Source organism: Aspergillus terreus, genomic scaffold (assembly GCF_000149615.1).
Source record: "Aspergillus terreus NIH2624 scaffold_2 genomic scaffold, whole genome shotgun sequence".
Taxonomy (NCBI): Eukaryota; Fungi; Ascomycota; class Eurotiomycetes; order Eurotiales; family Aspergillaceae; genus Aspergillus; species Aspergillus terreus.
The window spans coordinates 2,132,991-2,149,803 of NT_165925.1; the positions used below are offsets into that span (position 1 = coordinate 2,132,991).

At 55.6% G+C, this 16,813-nt stretch overlaps 7 protein-coding genes across 7 annotated transcripts; 4 read left to right on the top strand and 3 right to left on the bottom strand.

The window, feature by feature from the left end:
• Positions 1-86: 86 nt before the first annotated feature.
• Positions 87-1,425, top strand: ATEG_01751 (glycosyltransferase family 31 protein; the record flags this gene model as incomplete). The annotated part of the gene is made up of 2 exons (XM_001209116.1): positions 87-1,058; positions 1,108-1,425. 2 exons carry the CDS (start codon positions 87-89, stop codon positions 1,423-1,425), a joined length of 1,290 nt encoding a protein of 429 aa, XP_001209116.1.
• A 625-nt stretch (positions 1,426-2,050) lies between these two features.
• Positions 2,051-4,259, bottom strand: ATEG_01752 (DEAD/DEAH box helicase; the record flags this gene model as incomplete). Its single annotated transcript, XM_001209117.1, has 9 exons — positions 2,051-2,379; positions 2,443-2,591; positions 2,646-2,839; positions 2,889-3,040; positions 3,087-3,166; positions 3,212-3,572; positions 3,649-3,754; positions 3,809-3,866; positions 3,916-4,259. 9 exons carry the CDS (start codon positions 4,257-4,259, stop codon positions 2,051-2,053), a joined length of 1,773 nt encoding a protein of 590 aa, XP_001209117.1.
• A 1,868-nt stretch (positions 4,260-6,127) lies between these two features.
• Positions 6,128-7,750, top strand: ATEG_01753 (pantothenate kinase; the record flags this gene model as incomplete). Its single annotated transcript, XM_001209118.1, has 4 exons — positions 6,128-6,355; positions 6,549-6,831; positions 6,891-7,392; positions 7,426-7,750. 4 exons carry the CDS (start codon positions 6,128-6,130, stop codon positions 7,748-7,750), a joined length of 1,338 nt encoding a protein of 445 aa, XP_001209118.1.
• Positions 7,751-8,468: 718 nt separating this feature from the next.
• Positions 8,469-9,091, bottom strand: ATEG_01754 (uncharacterized protein; the record flags this gene model as incomplete). Its single annotated transcript, XM_001209119.1, has 3 exons — positions 8,469-8,747; positions 8,873-8,960; positions 8,991-9,091. The coding sequence occupies 3 exons, from the start codon at positions 9,089-9,091 to the stop codon at positions 8,469-8,471; spliced, it is 468 nt and encodes a 155-aa protein (XP_001209119.1).
• Positions 9,092-9,685: 594 nt separating this feature from the next.
• Positions 9,686-11,202, top strand: pigc (phosphatidylinositol N-acetylglucosaminyltransferase; the record flags this gene model as incomplete). The annotated part of the gene is made up of 2 exons (XM_001209120.1): positions 9,686-10,034; positions 10,085-11,202. The coding sequence occupies 2 exons, from the start codon at positions 9,686-9,688 to the stop codon at positions 11,200-11,202; spliced, it is 1,467 nt and encodes a 488-aa protein (XP_001209120.1).
• A 791-nt stretch (positions 11,203-11,993) lies between these two features.
• Positions 11,994-13,699, top strand: ATEG_01756 (uncharacterized protein; the record flags this gene model as incomplete). The annotated part of the gene is made up of 4 exons (XM_001209121.1): positions 11,994-12,070; positions 12,127-13,095; positions 13,146-13,443; positions 13,487-13,699. 4 exons carry the CDS (start codon positions 11,994-11,996, stop codon positions 13,697-13,699), a joined length of 1,557 nt encoding a protein of 518 aa, XP_001209121.1.
• A 699-nt stretch (positions 13,700-14,398) lies between these two features.
• Positions 14,399-15,961, bottom strand: ATEG_01757 (sugar porter family MFS transporter; the record flags this gene model as incomplete). The annotated part of the gene is made up of 1 exon (XM_001209122.1): positions 14,399-15,961. The coding sequence occupies one exon, from the start codon at positions 15,959-15,961 to the stop codon at positions 14,399-14,401; it is 1,563 nt and encodes a 520-aa protein (XP_001209122.1).
• Positions 15,962-16,813: the final 852 nt, after the last annotated feature.

The following is a 16,813-nucleotide window of genomic DNA, read 5'->3' on the forward strand; positions in this document are numbered from 1 at the left end:
AGGATCAATCGCTTTCACTCTTCCGCTATATCCCTCCTTCGCCTCAATTCCTCCGCACAGCGGTCTCCCCGACGAGAATGGTTACCATGGTTCGTTCTCGCCGTCGCATTGCGGTGATAGCCTCCCTTCTCGGCCTGTTTCTTCTCTACCACTTCCGCTCGATCCACTCGGAGCTGCGTCCTTCCCTCCCACAACCGCACCAACCGCATCTCCATCCCGACTGTCCCCCGCTACCCGGCATCGAGGATGTCCTCGTCGTCATGAAAACCGGCGTCACCGAAGCGCGCGACAAGGTCCCGGTGCATTTCCACACCACCCTGCGTTGCATCCCCAACTACGTGATCTTCTCCGACTTCGAGGAAGTCATTGACGGCGTTCAAATCCATGATGCGCTTCAAAACATAGACACCGACGTCAAGAGCTCCGTGCCGGACTTTGACATCTACAACCGTCTGCAGGAACAGGGTCGAGCTGGCCTCGAGTCTGCTGACTTTGCGGACGAGGCCAATTCCGCCATCGGGAAGCCCAACAACCCCGGGTGGAAGCTGGACAAGTGGAAATTTCTCCCCATGGTGCAGGAGACCCTGCGGTACAATAATCGTGCCAAGTGGTATGTCTTCATGGAGGCGGATACCTACTTCTCCTGGCCGACCCTGATGCAATGGCTCGCCCATTTCGATCCCTCGAAACCCCACTACATCGGCACGGAGACGCAGATTGCGGATGTTATCTTCGCCCACGGCGGGTCCGGATTCATAGTCTCCAACCCGGCCATGCAGCGCGTGTCAGATGACTACGCAGACCGCACCGTCGAACTGAACGAGTACACCGACGCCCACTGGGCCGGTGACTGCGTCCTCGGCAAGGTCCTGGCCGACGTGGGGGTGCCCTTGCACTTCTCCTGGCCGATCCTGCAGAACTCCAACGTCGGCGAGCTGGACGAGTTCACCCGAAGCTTCTACCGCCAGCCCTGGTGTTTCCCCGCCGTTGCCTTCCACCACCTGGCGCCGCGCGACATTGAGTATCTGTGGAACTTTGAACGCCGACGGTGGCGAGAGGTACGTTCCCCTTTTCCCTCACGATATCGCAAAGCTAACTCCCCGCTAGAAGGAGAAATACGTTCTCCTGCACAGCGACGTCTTCAAAGAGCTCATCTATCCGGAGCTCTCCAACGTCCGCGACGATTGGGACAACCTCGCCGACGAGGAGCAAGTCGGGGTCTCCTCGTTCCATGAGTGCCAAACCACCTGTACCAACACCGGCGACTGCACGCAGTTCGTCCTCCGCGACGGCAAGTGCTATACGGGGAAGACTCCCCGTCTGGGCGTGCGGAGCTCCGGTGTCCGCTCTGGGTGGGTGGTGCGTCGCATCGAGAACCTGATGAACCATGCGCCGACGTGTACGCGGCCGGATTGGGGGAACTAAATGTGGATTCGCGGGACGAACAATGAACGGCACAGGAAAAACATGGCATCGATTTATATTCATACATGATTGTAATTATAGATTATACATTTTCTTCGATGCTGGGATGGGCGTATAGGAGGCATTCTGCATGGATTGGAGTTGTTCTTGAAATGTTTATATCATGAATCGAGTCATGTAATTGTATCGCCATATGCATTCCTCGAGATGTCGACCTACAATTACCACCTACGCATGCACAATGAAGAAATTCACACGAAGAAAATGTATTAGCTAGACCAACAGACAGCCCCAGCAATCACTCGACAGCCCCGAACAGAACCCCAACTCGACCAGCCAGTCGGGGCCAGACTCCCGCGCCAGTCTAGATCCATGAACAAAAAGTCGCCAGTCCCAATGGAACGCCCTCTGACCGTCGCGAGATCCGCCTGCTCGTCGGCCACGTGTGCACAGCCGTGATCCTGCCCGTCGCGTCCGGCACCATTAGTACAAGTATCTATGCGAGACCCGCTCGCGACAACAAATCGAAGACACCAAACGCGCAGAAACCCGACAGACAGACAAATCCGGCAATCAATCAACCCACCAACTCTTCTCGCGGCCCGGACACCCCGACGCAGCTAATCTACCACTCCGGAAGCTCCTGGGGAGCATCAGCATCGTTGGCGCTGAGATCCGCATGCACAGAATCGCCGACACCGCCCCAGGCCGCACCGTTAGCAGCGGCGTCGCCGTTCTCGACGGTCTCGTCGCCATTCTCGACGCCGTCCTCGTCGTCCGTGTCGTCGTGGAAGCTGAGCCTTTCGCAGTCGTCCGGCTTGTAGGGCTCCAGGAAGTCCGGGATGGGCTGCTTGCTCTCGAGGAGGATCTTGACGAGGTCTGCGGCGATGTCGGTGTCGCGCTCGTTGTAGAACGAGGTCGCCAGGCCTTCGTTGCCGATACGCGCAGTGCGGCCTGTGAGTGGTTAGATGGGTTTAGAGGAGTTAAGATTGTTTCGGGGGGAGGCGGGCTCCTCACCGATGCGGTGGATGTACTCGGTGATGCCGCCGTTGGAGGCGCTCGGCAACTGGTAGTTGATGACGTGCATCACGTTCTTGATGTCGAGGCCGCGGGCGGAGACGCCGGTTGCGACGAGGATGGGGCACTTAGCGGAGCGGAAGGCGCGGCTGTGTGGGTGTTAGTTGGGGTATAGATGTGGGATGTGTGGGCTGGAGACGTACAGGGCGTCCTCGCGCTCGCGCTGGGTGCGGTCCGAGTGGATGGAGGTGCTGGGGAGACCCATGTTGTAGAGGTAGTCGTCGACCAGATCAGCCTGGACTTTGGAGTTGACGAAGACAAGTGTGCGCGAAGGCGGCATAGACAGGAGCAGGTCGTAGAGAGCCTGCTTCTTGAGGTGGTCCTCGACGAATACGATCTGGGGTGTGTTAGGCTGTTCTTGATGGGGAGGGGGAACGGCAACGTACTCTCTGGTCGACGTTGACGTGCGTACTGCCGGGACGTCCAATGCGGACGCGGACGTGGTCGTCGGACAGGAACTTGCGCGCGAGCTGGCGGCACTCCTTGTTGAAAGTGGCCGAGAACATCATGTAGCGGTGATCCGCGTCCTCGTTGACGTCTAGCTTGGTGAGCATGAGGTGTTGATAGAGGGTGGATGTGCTTACCTCCGCCGGACATGATTCTGTTGAAGTCGGACTCCCAGTCGGACTGGAGAAGCTCGTCGGCCTCATCGATGATGGTGTATCTGTGATGTGAGAGAGGATTCATCATCGGGATAGGATGTACTTACCTAACGCGACGAAGGGACAGGATGTGAGGCTTGTCCATAAAATCCAACAGTCTACCAGGAGTGCCGATGAGAATATCGCATCCCTTCTGGAGCTCTTCTCTCTGGTCACGAACGGGAGCGCCACCGTACACGACGCAAGGACGCAGCATTGACCTGTAACAGAGACGACGGGCTTCGTCGAAGATCTGCATGGACAGCTCTCGAGTCGGAGCGACGACCAGAACCAAGGGCTCGGCACGGACGGCCTCCACTGCTGCGTCAAAGCCGGCGCCAATGTAGGGGCGAGCGGCGGCGAGCTTCTTTGCCTTACCCATCAGCTGCGAGAGGACGGGGATGAGAAAAGCGGCAGTCTTGCCAGAACCTGTAACAGTTAGTCAGTTATACTGAGACGGATGATGGTTACTTGCCGGTCTGAGCAATAGCAATCAGATCATGACCTGTCAGGATCGCAGGGATTGCATAGGCTTGAATGGGAGTAGGCACGTTGTAGCGGCAGAGACGGATGTTCTCACGCATGATAGGGTGGAGGCCAGCGTCATCGAACTGAGGAAGTCAGTAACTGGTCGATGTCGCATTCTGAAGGACACGTCGACTTACGTTCTTGACGGGATTAGGTCTCTCACGACTCTCGGCGACGACCTCAATGTTCTGGAGGCTTTGTACGGTTAGTAGGCGGTTTCCGGTAGGAAAGACGCTGCGCTTACTTGTTCAGCTTGAGACCCTGTCTGTTGATGAAGTCACTTCTGAAGAGTTCCTCTTCGAGTTCTGGGATCTCTGGACCAACATCGCCATACTCATCCTTCCATTCGTACTTCGCTGCTTTGTGAGCCCATTCAGGGACGTCCTGGGGCTCCCCAGCGGCCTCGAAGGAGCCCTCCTCCTCGATCTTGGGGAGGGGAGGACCAGCAGTGTACTTAGCGTAATCGTACTGTTCAGGTTCGACCCATCCTTTCTCACGAGCCGCGTTGGCTGCGGCAGGGTCCCTGTTATTATGGTTGACAGGGACGTCTTTGAGCACAGAGCCCATGTCAGTCACGAAGGTGTCCATGGTAGGGGCTGGGCACGCGTAGATGAAGCTTTAGGGGGATGTGAGGTGAGCTGTGATGGTGGGAGAGTAGAGTGGTGTAGAGGGGGAGCGAAGTGGGAGTCTGTGTTGTGTGAGAGGGAAGAGATGAAGATGACGGTGGGGAAGAGAGAGGTGAAGGGGAGAGGAAAAGGAAGAAGATGAAGAATATTGGGAGGGGAGAAGCGAAGAGAAGAGAAGAAAACAAAACAATGAAGAGCAACAGAAGAACAGAGAGGGTGGGTGCCTGAGGCTGGTCTATATGGATGGTCTCACTGGCAAACGGCGATGTCATTGACTTCACCGCTTGTTAGAGAGGATGTACCAGGAGGACTTGTCAGGGAAGGTCTATACTGAAGCGTATAGGCTTCACTACAGTTTCTATATGGATATCAGGTTGACTCTTGATGTCAAGGAAAGGATCTCATCATACGCCATGGAAGATCAGTGACTGTGACTCTACAAGAAGGACTTCCTCGTATATAAGAGCAAATACGGAGATTGTAAGCAGCAAACAAGTCTACGTTACAGTTATTATAATCAAATGCCTCCCGTAGATGATGTATATCACTATGAAGCAACTACGTAGGCACTAGTATCTGTCTCTGGGTTCAATTATCAAGATGTACCGATATCAGCTCCCGTTAGACAACTGAAAAAATCACCTCCAATATGCTCTTCCCAGCATTTGTAGCTGTACCATACAATCATAGTGAAGATTATCAGTTTGTTTAGACAGAGCTTGCTTTGATATAGACCATTATATCTCCATCATCTCATATTCTGGTATCTTCCCCTTTCTCTTAGCCATGAATAGAACTCCATACCTAATATACCCTCTTCTTCGAGCAGCTGGGCTTTATGGCCTGAGCCTCTAGCGCATCTTTTGCCCACTCCAGGCTTTATATGGTCCTTGCATTCAGTGAATAGGACGACTGAAGGTGAGGCTGGGTGAAATGAGCCTTGTTCCCGGTGCAGTGAATTCTCTCAAAAGACATCCAAGTTCTTGTCGTATGCAGGTGTATATCCCAACATTTCATGCTGCAAACCCATATCTCAACTTATCTCTTTGCCACCATCTGCATGTCCTATCATCAGCAAAGGGTAAAGAAGCATGTGGATCCGACTAGGAGCATGTTCAACATGACGTATACTTTGCCAGCGGCGAAGACCGACTCAAGATGATGCACAATTAGGACAAACCAACGAGTGATCGGAAGCTTCGCACTGGCTCAGGCATATGAAGAAAAACGTCAATTCTGGAAGATATGCGCAGAGTAGATCCGGGTCTAACCGAAATATATATCGACGCGGAATCTGGAGTATCTTACAAACAGATGTCCATAGAGCCAACGTACGACCCAGGTACAACTCCTAATCTACGTAGTACGTATCGTAGCACTCGACGTAATCAGCATCGATGTAGGTATAGTTGTTCTGATCAATGTTGGTGAAAGCTGCCTAAGGCCTCATCTACGTCATGCCTCGGCCGCTCCGAACATTGAAAAACGTCCGAGACGACGACGACGGCAAGAATGGAATTTCTATACAGTCAGAACAAGAAATCCAGGCATGAGACACCTGCGATCGTCTGAAAACTGCATCGTCCATGCATACACCCGCAAAGGGCAAAAAGGCAACTGGAGAGAGTCCCCCACCCCCTCAACAAAAATCCGGGCGGGCAGAAGGAGATATACGCCGTAGGGAGGATCACGGCCATCCCATTTCCCCGAAGGCCCTTCTTGGATGCGACCGCTCTCGCCGGTCCCGCCGCGGTCCCTCCATGCGCCGTTCCTCTCTTCCCCTGATTTCTCTCGATTACTCTCCTCTCTTCCTCTCCCTCATGAATTACCATGTCCGCTAACCCCCATCCCGATTCCAATTCCATGGCTTCCCGGGCCACCCGCCTGGAGCAGGCCATCTCCAATCCCGGGGCCGTCAAGATCAATGTGAAGGGCGCCTTTATTGTCGACGAAGATCCTCGGTCGAAGAGCCCGGTGCGAACCGACGGGGTACATTATGAGGGTCACGACATTCGCCTGCCGCATCATACCGGTCTGGTCAGCCATGTGGCCGTTGATGTGAGTGTCTCTCGTGGTTTCTGCGTTATCAGTCATGTCATCGCCTGTGATCTGTCGATTCATCTCGGACGAGTGGGAGCTTTTTTTCCTCCGTTCCCCGCATCCATTGCGAAGCTCCCCGCAATCGCCTTTTCCGATCGCACAACCACACAAATCAGTTTCGCATGCTGATGAGAATGGCTTTCTTTTCTAGATCGGCGGCTCCCTGGCAAAATTGGTCTATTTTACGCGAGAGCTGGACTCCGTGGACAATGGTGGCCGATTGAACTTTATCAACTTCGAGACGCACCGCATAGACCTCTGCATCGATTTTATCAAGGAATTGAAGGAGGAGTACGAGAAAGCGCATGGCCCTACATCCAACGAGCTCTGTGTCGTCGCGACAGGAGGCGGTGCCTTTAAATACTACGACAAGCTCAAAGAGGCCCTGCAGGTCAATATTATCCGCGAGGATGAAATGGAATGCTTAATCACCGGTATGTTACCCATGCCATTGCCTCCGATACATGTCGAAACAGCGAAATAACTCTCTTAGGCCTGGACTTCTTTATCACCGAGATCCCGAACGAAGTCTTCACCTACAGTGAAGTTGACCCGATGCAATTTGCCGAGGCCCGACCGGATGTCTACCCGTACCTCCTTGTCAACATCGGCTCCGGCGTTTCCATGATCAAAGTCTCCGGTCCCCGTCAATTCCAGCGTGTGGGAGGTACCCACCTCGGCGGGGGTACCTTTTGGGGAATCATGTCGCTGCTGACCGGCGCTCGCACCTTTGATGAGATGCTTGCCATGGCCGACCAGGGCGATAACAGCGGGGTCGATATGCTCGTCGGCGATATCTACGGCATGGATTACAACAAGATCGGGCTCAAGAGTACGGCAATCGCGAGCACCTTCGGCAAGGTCTTTCGGTTGAAGAGCGCCGCCGAACACCCAGAGACCAATGGCGATGGCGAACCCCACGATGGCGATCATCGGAATGGGGAAGTGACGTTTAAACATGAAGATATGAGTCGGAGCCTTCTCTATGCCATTAGGTATGTTTCACATTATGACACTATGGTCTACAGCGAAATGGTGATATTAATGAGTGTCAGTAACAACATCGGTCAAATTGCCTACCTGCAGTCTGAGAAGCACAGCGTCAAACACATCTACTTCGGCGGTTCCTTCATTCGGGGGCACCGACAAACCATGAACACCCTGTCATACGCCATTCGATTCTGGTCCAAGGGCGAGAAACAAGCCTACTTCTTGCGTCATGAGGGTTACATCGGTGCTGTGGGCGCATTCCTCCGCCGACAGCCCGCCAACTGGGGTCGGAGGAACAGTTTCGACGGCACCACCCCGTCTTTTGAGACCAAGACCACCGAGACCAAAACCACCGCGACGTAATCCTAGCTGCCTCCTTATCTCTGTTTCCTGCATTCGCCTTTCGGACCTCTGTGTCATTATTATGTACGAGCAAGCATGGCATGCATTCATTTGCACATTGCGCTGTTTTGATATATTGCCTTCGTTGGGCTTCTGATACCCGCTTGTTGATCTATAATGATGCATAATAGACTTAAAAACCTACAGTCACGATGATCCAGACATTGTTTGAGAGGGCCATGTGTCTATCTATGTAAAGTTGTTCAGATATTTGTACCTGCTGAGAATTGGATGTGATTAAGGAGGATCTCGACGATCTACCTCCCACTATATGAAGGAATCTACATTCCACTTTTCCACACTGCGCTCAAATTGGAGATTCAACTGGATTGTAACGTTGTTCACTAAATAACTGACAGTTTGCACCAGGGCAGTACATCTAATGAGGGCCGGGTCTTCCGGGTGAGGCTTGTCTTAGAGCTAGGGCTAAGTACCTGCTCCCACAATCTCATCAGCACTAAAATTTGGGCAGCCATTACCTGCTTACCTTATTTTCTAACTATCAATTGCTGTCTGACTTTATTCTCTGTCATACATCCCTCTCCTGACACAATACAAAATGCTTCCTTCTCTGAGTCGGAAATTACTCCGGATACTACCAGCGCGGACATTGAATATCCTTCTCAGTCCTGGCGGAGAAGATATTCTGCTGGACTACGTTAATAAGATTCTTTCCTCATCAACGACCCATGAAGAGAGCACTTTCTCCTTTGTTACACTTATTTTTGTCTACCTTCTCCTCAGCATCCTCCTCCGTTACGTCCTTGAGCATGCAGTAGCAACGCTCCTGGTCATCGAGGGCCACAAAGCAGACGGAGTTGCCCTCGATCACCGAGACCAGAAGAGCAGCAGACGGCGCCCAATCTTTCGATACGTTTCTGATGCCATCCGCCTCATATACCGCACACAGGGCGTGTACTGCCTTGCGAGAGGTCTCGGGGCGGGATTCATCTACTACCTGGCCCATTTCGTCGTCAGATCAGTTCTATCAAAAACGGTCTTCAGCCATATAGTGCTACGGCCCGTTGGCTACGCCGTTACATCTGTCCTCCTATCTGAACTTCATCTAAAATGGACGCGTACTACCATATCAGTCCGCCAACAGCCACCACGACCCTCTGATATGCAACCCGTTACAGGAAATAAGAGACGCTTAGCATTGCCCGCATTTCTATACGGGATGTTTTACGCCCTGATGTACGAAATGCAAGGGTTCATGGAGGGTCCGGATATCTCAACAGGACAAGTTGACTCAGATATCGGCGTACGCCCCAGCGTAGACATCTTCACAGTGATTCTCATGTTTACTCTTCGTGTGTTTGGACTGCTGCCAGCGACAATCGCCCTCACTCTGACGGAAGCCAGCCTGTTGCCTCAGACAGTGGAGACCGTGATTTCTTCCTCGACAAAGGAACGGGATGCCACAATTGGGGAATTGCTAGGCGGGGAAGGAGTCTCATCTACTTATGCCATCTTCATGGGCGCTCTAAGGCCCTGTGGAAGACGCCAGCTCTTGTGGCTTGTAGAGCTTCACCTGAAAAATTGCCTCATTAGGATAGTTCTGGAGATGGTGTTTTTGATACTGCTCGGAGTTGTTCTCCAATAGTCTCGTCCCAAACGACTGTACTTTACATCCTGTCCACTATCTCATTGGAATCGATTAAGATCAACTGGATATATCTCACCGGAAGCAGACAACTTCCTAAAGCTGAAATATGGCATAGATCATGCTCCCGTTTAGGCTTAGCGCAGCGAACCCCCGGAGTGCTGAGTCAGCCCACGTGGGGCGGTCGCAAGCAGCAGATCCATAATTAGAAGTCTATCCAGCATGGCCATTATTTTTCCTCCATAACCACCATCCACACCAGGCGTCAAGCATGAATTCGACATTGCTCGATGCCTTCCCTGTCCGACCCTCCTCCAGTCCCGCCGCCTGTCCCCGTCGAAACCCACCCCAACCGCGCCGTCGGGTTTAAGCCGTCTCCTGACCAGCAACGAGCTCTCCCCGATCCCACGCGCCTCGCCCCGGAGGACGCGTACTACTCGCATGGGCTGTCCCGCACGCGCACGGCGCCAAACACATACGATGACCCTCTCCAGCCGCTGAATGGCAGCGCAGGCACGGCTGTGTCGGTGGCGGCGCTGCGCTCGCCGCCGGCGGTGCCTCCGCGAAAGGTGCGCGGGACCAGTCGACGGCGCAGACGCAAGGGCGCGTGGAAGAAGCTTCTCTGGGTGAAGCAGTCGTGTAAGTTGGCTTGTCGCGGTGGACTAGGGGCTGGGTGCTGATAGCTGCAGATCCGGACAATTACACCGACACGGAGACGTTTCTCGACCACCTCCAGCGCAACCCGCGCGTACGTCCGTATGATTTCTGGCCATTGGTGGCGGATTCTACGGTCATTGTGCAGCACGTGTGCTCGGTGGTTATCTTTGTGTGTTGCTTTGTGGGGATTGTGCAGGGACGCGTGAGCCCGGTTTCGGTGGTGTGCTGGGGTAGCGTGGGCACGGCGATGGGGTGGTTTCTGTGGGATACGTGGGTTTGGAAGGAGCACAAGGAGAGCCCGCATGTGGTGGAGCGCGTCTCGGAGGGCGACGATGGGTCGAGCTCGAGTTCGCTGGCCAGCTCGGGCAACGGCTCCGGCTCCCGGATTAAGGACGGCCAAGTCCACGGACTGGGGTTGACGATGGCGCAGAGTGAGCCGGCAGACGCTGGACGGCGGGGTGAGGGGATGAGTGAAGCCCAGGGCTCCGCCGAAACCACGCCAGTCAACTCCCACGGGCCCCAGTTTCCAGCTCAGGATCCCGGCACTTCCTTGCTCTCCTCGCGCAACCGCCAGAGGCTGTCGACTGTCAAGTCCGCCTTTCTTATCTACTGTGCCCTCCTCGGACTCAGTCCCATCTTGAAATCCCTGACAAAGTCCACGGCGAGTGACTCGATCTGGGCGATGAGCTGCTGGCTGTTGATCATGAACATCTTCTCTTTCGACTATGGGAGCGGTGAGGGCGCTGGCGCCACCAAATTCCCCGCCTCCCTCTCGACCAACGCGGCTGTGATGGCGTCGACGGTGCTCGCGTCGCGGTTGCCGTCTACCACCCATGTGTTCAGTCTGATGCTGTTCTCCATCGAGGTGTTCGGGCTATTCCCGATCTTCCGCCGTCAGCTGCGACATATTTCCTGGACCGGGCACGTCCTTCTGACGCTGGCGCTGGTGATCGTGGCCGGTGGCGCTGTGGGGATGACGCTACGGGGCGGACTCGCTGCGGCGGTGGTCGGCTCCATCCTGGGCAGTATTCTCACGGCGCTGGCCATGGGCGGCTGTAGCTGGTGGCTGATCAGCCTGCAGAAGTATAAGAATGTGGTGATCGGCCCGTGGGATCCGGCACGGCCCATTATCCGTCGGCGTTGGGATTGATCTACTTGAAGTTTAGCATTGCATTGATATACCCTCTAGCTAGTTATAATACACCGAACCACACTTGATACAGTGATGAATCTGGACGGTCAGAAGCAGACGAGCGTCATCGACAAAGGACCCAACAACCAGGAATGGAACCAGACCACTGAAATTGGTTGCGCAGGTATGTGAACCGGCATGTCTGCTCTTTGGAATGAGGGTGGAATGTGACCCGGTCACTCCTGGTCATTCATACCCAACACAAGGAGATGAGCCAGGAAAATGATTCCGCAGCCTCAGGGACCTATATCAGACAGCTACTATTGCCTAGGCAACCCCTATTAATTCTCTCAATTTCTATTATATGGTATATACTAGGTGTATACTTTAATAGTCAAGCTTTTATAGCTCCCACCTCCTTTCGACCTTTTTCTTAGAACAGAAGGGAGTTTCCTCCAAACGAAAGTTACTTAGATAGGGCTTCCCAATTAGGAACTCCTAGAGTTATATTGAAACTCCCAGGGTTTCATACATCTTGCACGGGACAATAGAGTGTCGCATTCTTTGTGTCTAACAATGACGAGAGCCCGGACTGCACCGGCCAGCTGATGGATGGAATGAATGACGTTGCCGGGCTTGTGCGACGATCCCTTGCAGACCAATTCTCGTGTTGTCTTTGTGTGAGACATCTTTGTTAGGGCGTACTATATAAGTATGGAGCCGATCTACTCGCGTGCTCTCTTGCGCGCCTACCCTCTGTCCCTCTGAGCGTGCTGCAATTTGTATCTACTGAGTAGGAGCACGACAAGATGCTCAAGAAGCTTGCCTTGGCTGTTCTCGCCGCGCAGGGCGCGGTGGGCATGCGCTTTGCCATGTATATCGACCAGTACGTATCCCAGCTCCCAGCTGGCCACTACTGAATCGTGATGCTGACGACGGAAGATACCACACGACCGACCTGCCGGACAGCTCGCAGACAGAGGGCATCACGCACGCGATCATGGCCTTTGCAAAGACCACCCTCTTCACCGGCCAGGACGCCGGCGACTTCAAGCCGTTCCAGCCGGTCGAGCAGATGCGCAAGCGCTTCGCCCCAGACACGAAGGTCATGATCGCCGTCGGCGGCTGGGGCGACACGTCCGGGTTCTCGGAGGGGTCGAAAGACGACGCGTCGCGCGAGCAGTTTGCAAAGAACCTAGCCAAGATGGTGAACGACCATGGCTTTGACGGAGTTGGTGAGTCCTCCCCTTCACCCTCCCCCCGGACCCAAACCCACGTTTCGCGCAGGCAGGCTCACGACGCAGACATCGACTGGGAGTACCCCGGCGGCAACGGCGACGACTACAAGAAGATCCCGAACGCGAAGAAGAAGCCCGAGATCGAGGCGTACCCGCTGTTCGTGCAGGCGGTGCGGGCGGCGCTGGGCAAGGACAAGGTGCTGTCGCTGGCGGTGCCGGGCAAGCGCGAGGACATGATCGCGTTCACGAAGGAGAACGGGCCGAAGATCTGGCCGTCCGTCGACATGGTCAACGTGATGTCGTACGACCTGATGAACCGGCGCAACAACGCCACCGCGCACCACAGCAGCGTCGCGCAGTCGCTCGACACGGTGCACGCGTACAAGGAGATCGGGCTCGACCCGGCCAAGATGAACCTCGGCGTGGCGTACTACGCGAAGTGGTTCACGACGCAAAAGGACGCCGACTGCGAGGAGCACCCGCTCGGATGCCCGGTCGTGGCCATGGAGAAGCCCGACGGCTCGGATAATGGCAAGTCGGGGGTGGTGACGTTTGAGAAGGGTACGATGGCGCCGCCGCCGAAGGATCTGAAGGAGTCGACGGATGGGACGTGCGGGTTTGCCAAGGGGACGCGCTGTCCGAAGGGGCAGTGCTGCAGTCAGTATGGGAACTGGTATGTGACTCTCTTCTGATGAGACTGGTGTTCTGGGCTAACGGGGACAGCGGCTCCGACGACGACTTCTGCCAGGCGGGCTGTCTGTCCGATTACGGCGAGTGCAAAGGCATCTCGATCATCGACTCGTGGCGCCGGGCGGAGAAGGACGGCAAGCTGGACGAGAAGGCCGGCGGGCAGTACTACTTCGACAAGGAGGTCGACCTCTTCTGGACGTGGGATACGGTGCCGATGATCGAGCGCAAGTTCAAGGACATCGTGGATGCCGAGCACGTGGGCGGCGTGATGGCGTGGAGTCTGGGCGAGGACACGCTGGACTTTTCGCATGTGAAGGCGATGCAGGAGGGGGTGAAGGAGCGGGAGTGATGCTGATGTTGCTATCTACATACAGTTTGAAGACTATATCTATATGTGCGATCTATATCTATATCTATATCCATCGATGTTGATGTGTTACAGTTTGTATAGTGAATTTGGTGGCAGCGCAAACACATCCGCACATGCCAGCCAATCCGCATGCGGCCTGTTGCACGGGGTGTGTTTGCTTTCTTTCAACGGCCGCAAACGATCCCAGGGCTTCCAATTGATTTTACGCAGTATATAAATTAAGTGCCCCGGCATGTCTGAGTTCTATCCAGCTTGCGTGTACACGCAGTGTCGCAGCCATGCTGTACTTGTTGTTCCTGTTGCCCCTGTGCTGGGGCATTCCGATGCGTCCTCCATGGAATGGGCCAGACCACCATGCGCAGTTGACAGCTGTCGCAAGTCCAGCGCGGATTGCTTCTATCAATTCCGTTATGCAGCACGTTTTCCGATCCCCTGATCGCATACTCCCGTCGCCGGTCGAACGACCATCTCGTTCTCCGCACGGCGCCTTCATCAACACCGGCGCCGAGCGCACCGACTACATGCGCGCGCTCCACAACGCACAACAACCCACCACCCTGCTCAATCGCTACGAGCACGAGCTCCTCGCGCTAGGCCTATTGCTCCTCGTCCCCGTCACCATCGGGATCGTCGAGCTCGCCGAGTCCATCGGCCGCTACTACGCCGACGAGGCGTATCCGGATCGCGGGCGCGAACGCCACCACTGGGAGGGCCGCGCGCGGCACCAGCACCTGCAGATGCGACGCGAGCGGGAGAAGATGGTGTGCGACGAGCGGCGGTGGTGGAGGCGGTGTCGCAGGGATGCATTATAATGTACGTATGTATATATGGATATGGACGGTTCCGTTTCCGGTACAACGGTTAATGATAGATTAGGCTCGATTAGTCCTGTCTACATACTCATTCAGCCATTCATTCATGATACGCTCTCTTTCTCCTCGATCTCACCCTTCTCGGCGCTGCGCACCCAGACGTCCACCTCGGCCGCCTCGCCCTGCGGCAGATGGCGCGCCATCGACACAATCTGCCAGGCGGACGGCGCGTCGCGGAAGACGTGGTTCAGCGCCTCGAGGTTGCGGTTCATGGTCTCGGGGTAGAAGAAGAAGACGACGATCGGGATGCACGCCGAGATCACCGTGTACACGATGTAGTAGCGGTAGCCGATGGTGTCGAGGGCGACGGGGGTGATCATGACGACGACAAAGTTCCACAGCCAGTGGTTGGCCGTCGACACCGCGGACATGGCGACGCGCAGCCGCATCGGCGCCACCTCCGTGCAGTACAGGAAGTTGCCGCCGAGGAAGCCGATCGGGTAGAACGAGTTGAAGAGGAAGATGAACACCGCCGACACGATGGAGGCCGTCTGCTGCTTGCCGAAGCTGTTGGTGACCGCCAGCGCGAGCATGCAGCACGCCATGCCGGTGCCGCTGATCATGAACACGACGCGGCGGCCCAGCCGGTCGATGGCGAAGAAGGAGATGAAGCTGCACAGGAACTTCCAAGTCATGGCGCAGCTGGCGAGGATTTTGGCCAGGTCCGAGCTCATGTTGAGGTTATCTTGGAAAATATTGCTGACATAGACGGAGATTAAGTTTCCTCCGCACATCTGCTGGAAGAAGTTCAACGCAATGCACAGGCAGAAGCGGTAGAGCAGGCGCTCGTCGTCGTCCGACGAAAACATCTCCTTCAGCGACGCGGAGGCGGCCGACCCGGCGGTGATCTCGAGCGAGGTCTCGATACCGGCGATTTCGGAGCGCACGCGCTCGTCCTCGGCGGGCAGGCCGCGGTAGGCGGCCAGACTGGCGGTGGCATCGTCGACGCGGCTGACGCAGACGAGCCAGCGCGGCGACTCGGGCAGCAGGAAGACGGAGACGAGCAACACAAGCGAGAAGAAGAGCGAGATGACGAGCGGCAGGCGCCACTGCAGGGAGCTGTCGTTGGGGATCTTGCTCAGGCCGAAATCGATCCAGTTGCACAGGGCGTATCCCAGACAGATACAGATGCCGTCGACGATGACATGTTGGCCGCGGTGTTTGGCGGACGAACACTCGGACTGCCACACGGGCACGGCAACACTCAGCTGGCCCACCCCGAAGCCCAGGATGATGCGTCCGATGGTGAATTGGACCAAAGCCTGCCGGAACGCGGCGATCTGCAACACCTGTCCGATGACGGTGAGGATGCCGCCGAGGAAGATGGTCTTGCGGCGGCCCAGCCAGTCGCCCAAGTAGGTGCACGAGAGGGCTCCGAACAGCGCACCGATCTGGAACGAGGCGATCACGGCGCCTTTGCTGGTGGAGTTGTGCGACTTGACCGCGCCTGAGGTGTTGATGGTGTCGATTTCCGGGAATGTGTGCACCCAGCTCTGCAGGGTGGCCAGAGGGCCGACGCCGGCTTGGTTGTAGCCGAAGAGAATGAACGCCGGAGCGACAATCAGCAGCGCCTGCGCCAGACGCAGAGGCTTCCCTTTCATGGCCATTGCGGATCAATGGAGGAAAAATGACCGAGAGGGAGAAGTGTGGTTGTGGGAAGAAAAGAGACCGAGACAGGTCTGGTCTTATATCGGTTGCGCAGCCCTAACACTCCCACTCCCACTCCCACAAACCCCGATTTCGTTTCTCTTCTGGAGACCCCGCATGGCACTCCCAACAGCCTTGCCATTAAGTCAGCCGAACGGCGATCCCTGTCCACCGCTGAATCGGCGTGGATGCGTTGAGTGCGCCGTCACCGGGAGGGCAACTTGTCCGGTCACGGAGTACAGAGTATACCAGGGACTGGCCCACCCTCGGACGGCGCCCGAGCAGCAAGTCGGCCGGGGTAGACGATGCTGTCAATCTCGGGGAGTTTCATTGGCAGCGTGTTACAAATCGGGTTTATTTCAAGCATGGATGGAAGGCTGTCCGATGGGTCGGGGGGCTAGTTGCGCTTGGCAGCTCCAGTCGAGCGAGAGAAAAGCACACAAATCCGAGTTCTGCTCGTGCGGAAGAGACTGGGCCGACTAGTGGGGATGGCCATGGGGGCTGCGTGGGATGGGAGAAGTACGGAGTATAGAGTCTTACAGTCTATCGAAGCAGAGACCGCAACCAGAACGCACGATGATATGCGTATAGCTAAGACCGGACAAGCTTCCCTGCGTCCTTGGCGTGTTCTCGCAGGTTCGACGGGAGTATATAGACCTCGGTGTACCAGAATGGAAGACAGAGAGATACGATATCAGGCCATCAGGACATGCATTCTCGTAACGCCTTCTGCATCCTCTCCACAGTGGGCCGAAAATTCTCCGTCGATAAGCATCGTACTCCGTAACTACTCCGTACGCGGCTCGGTCAAC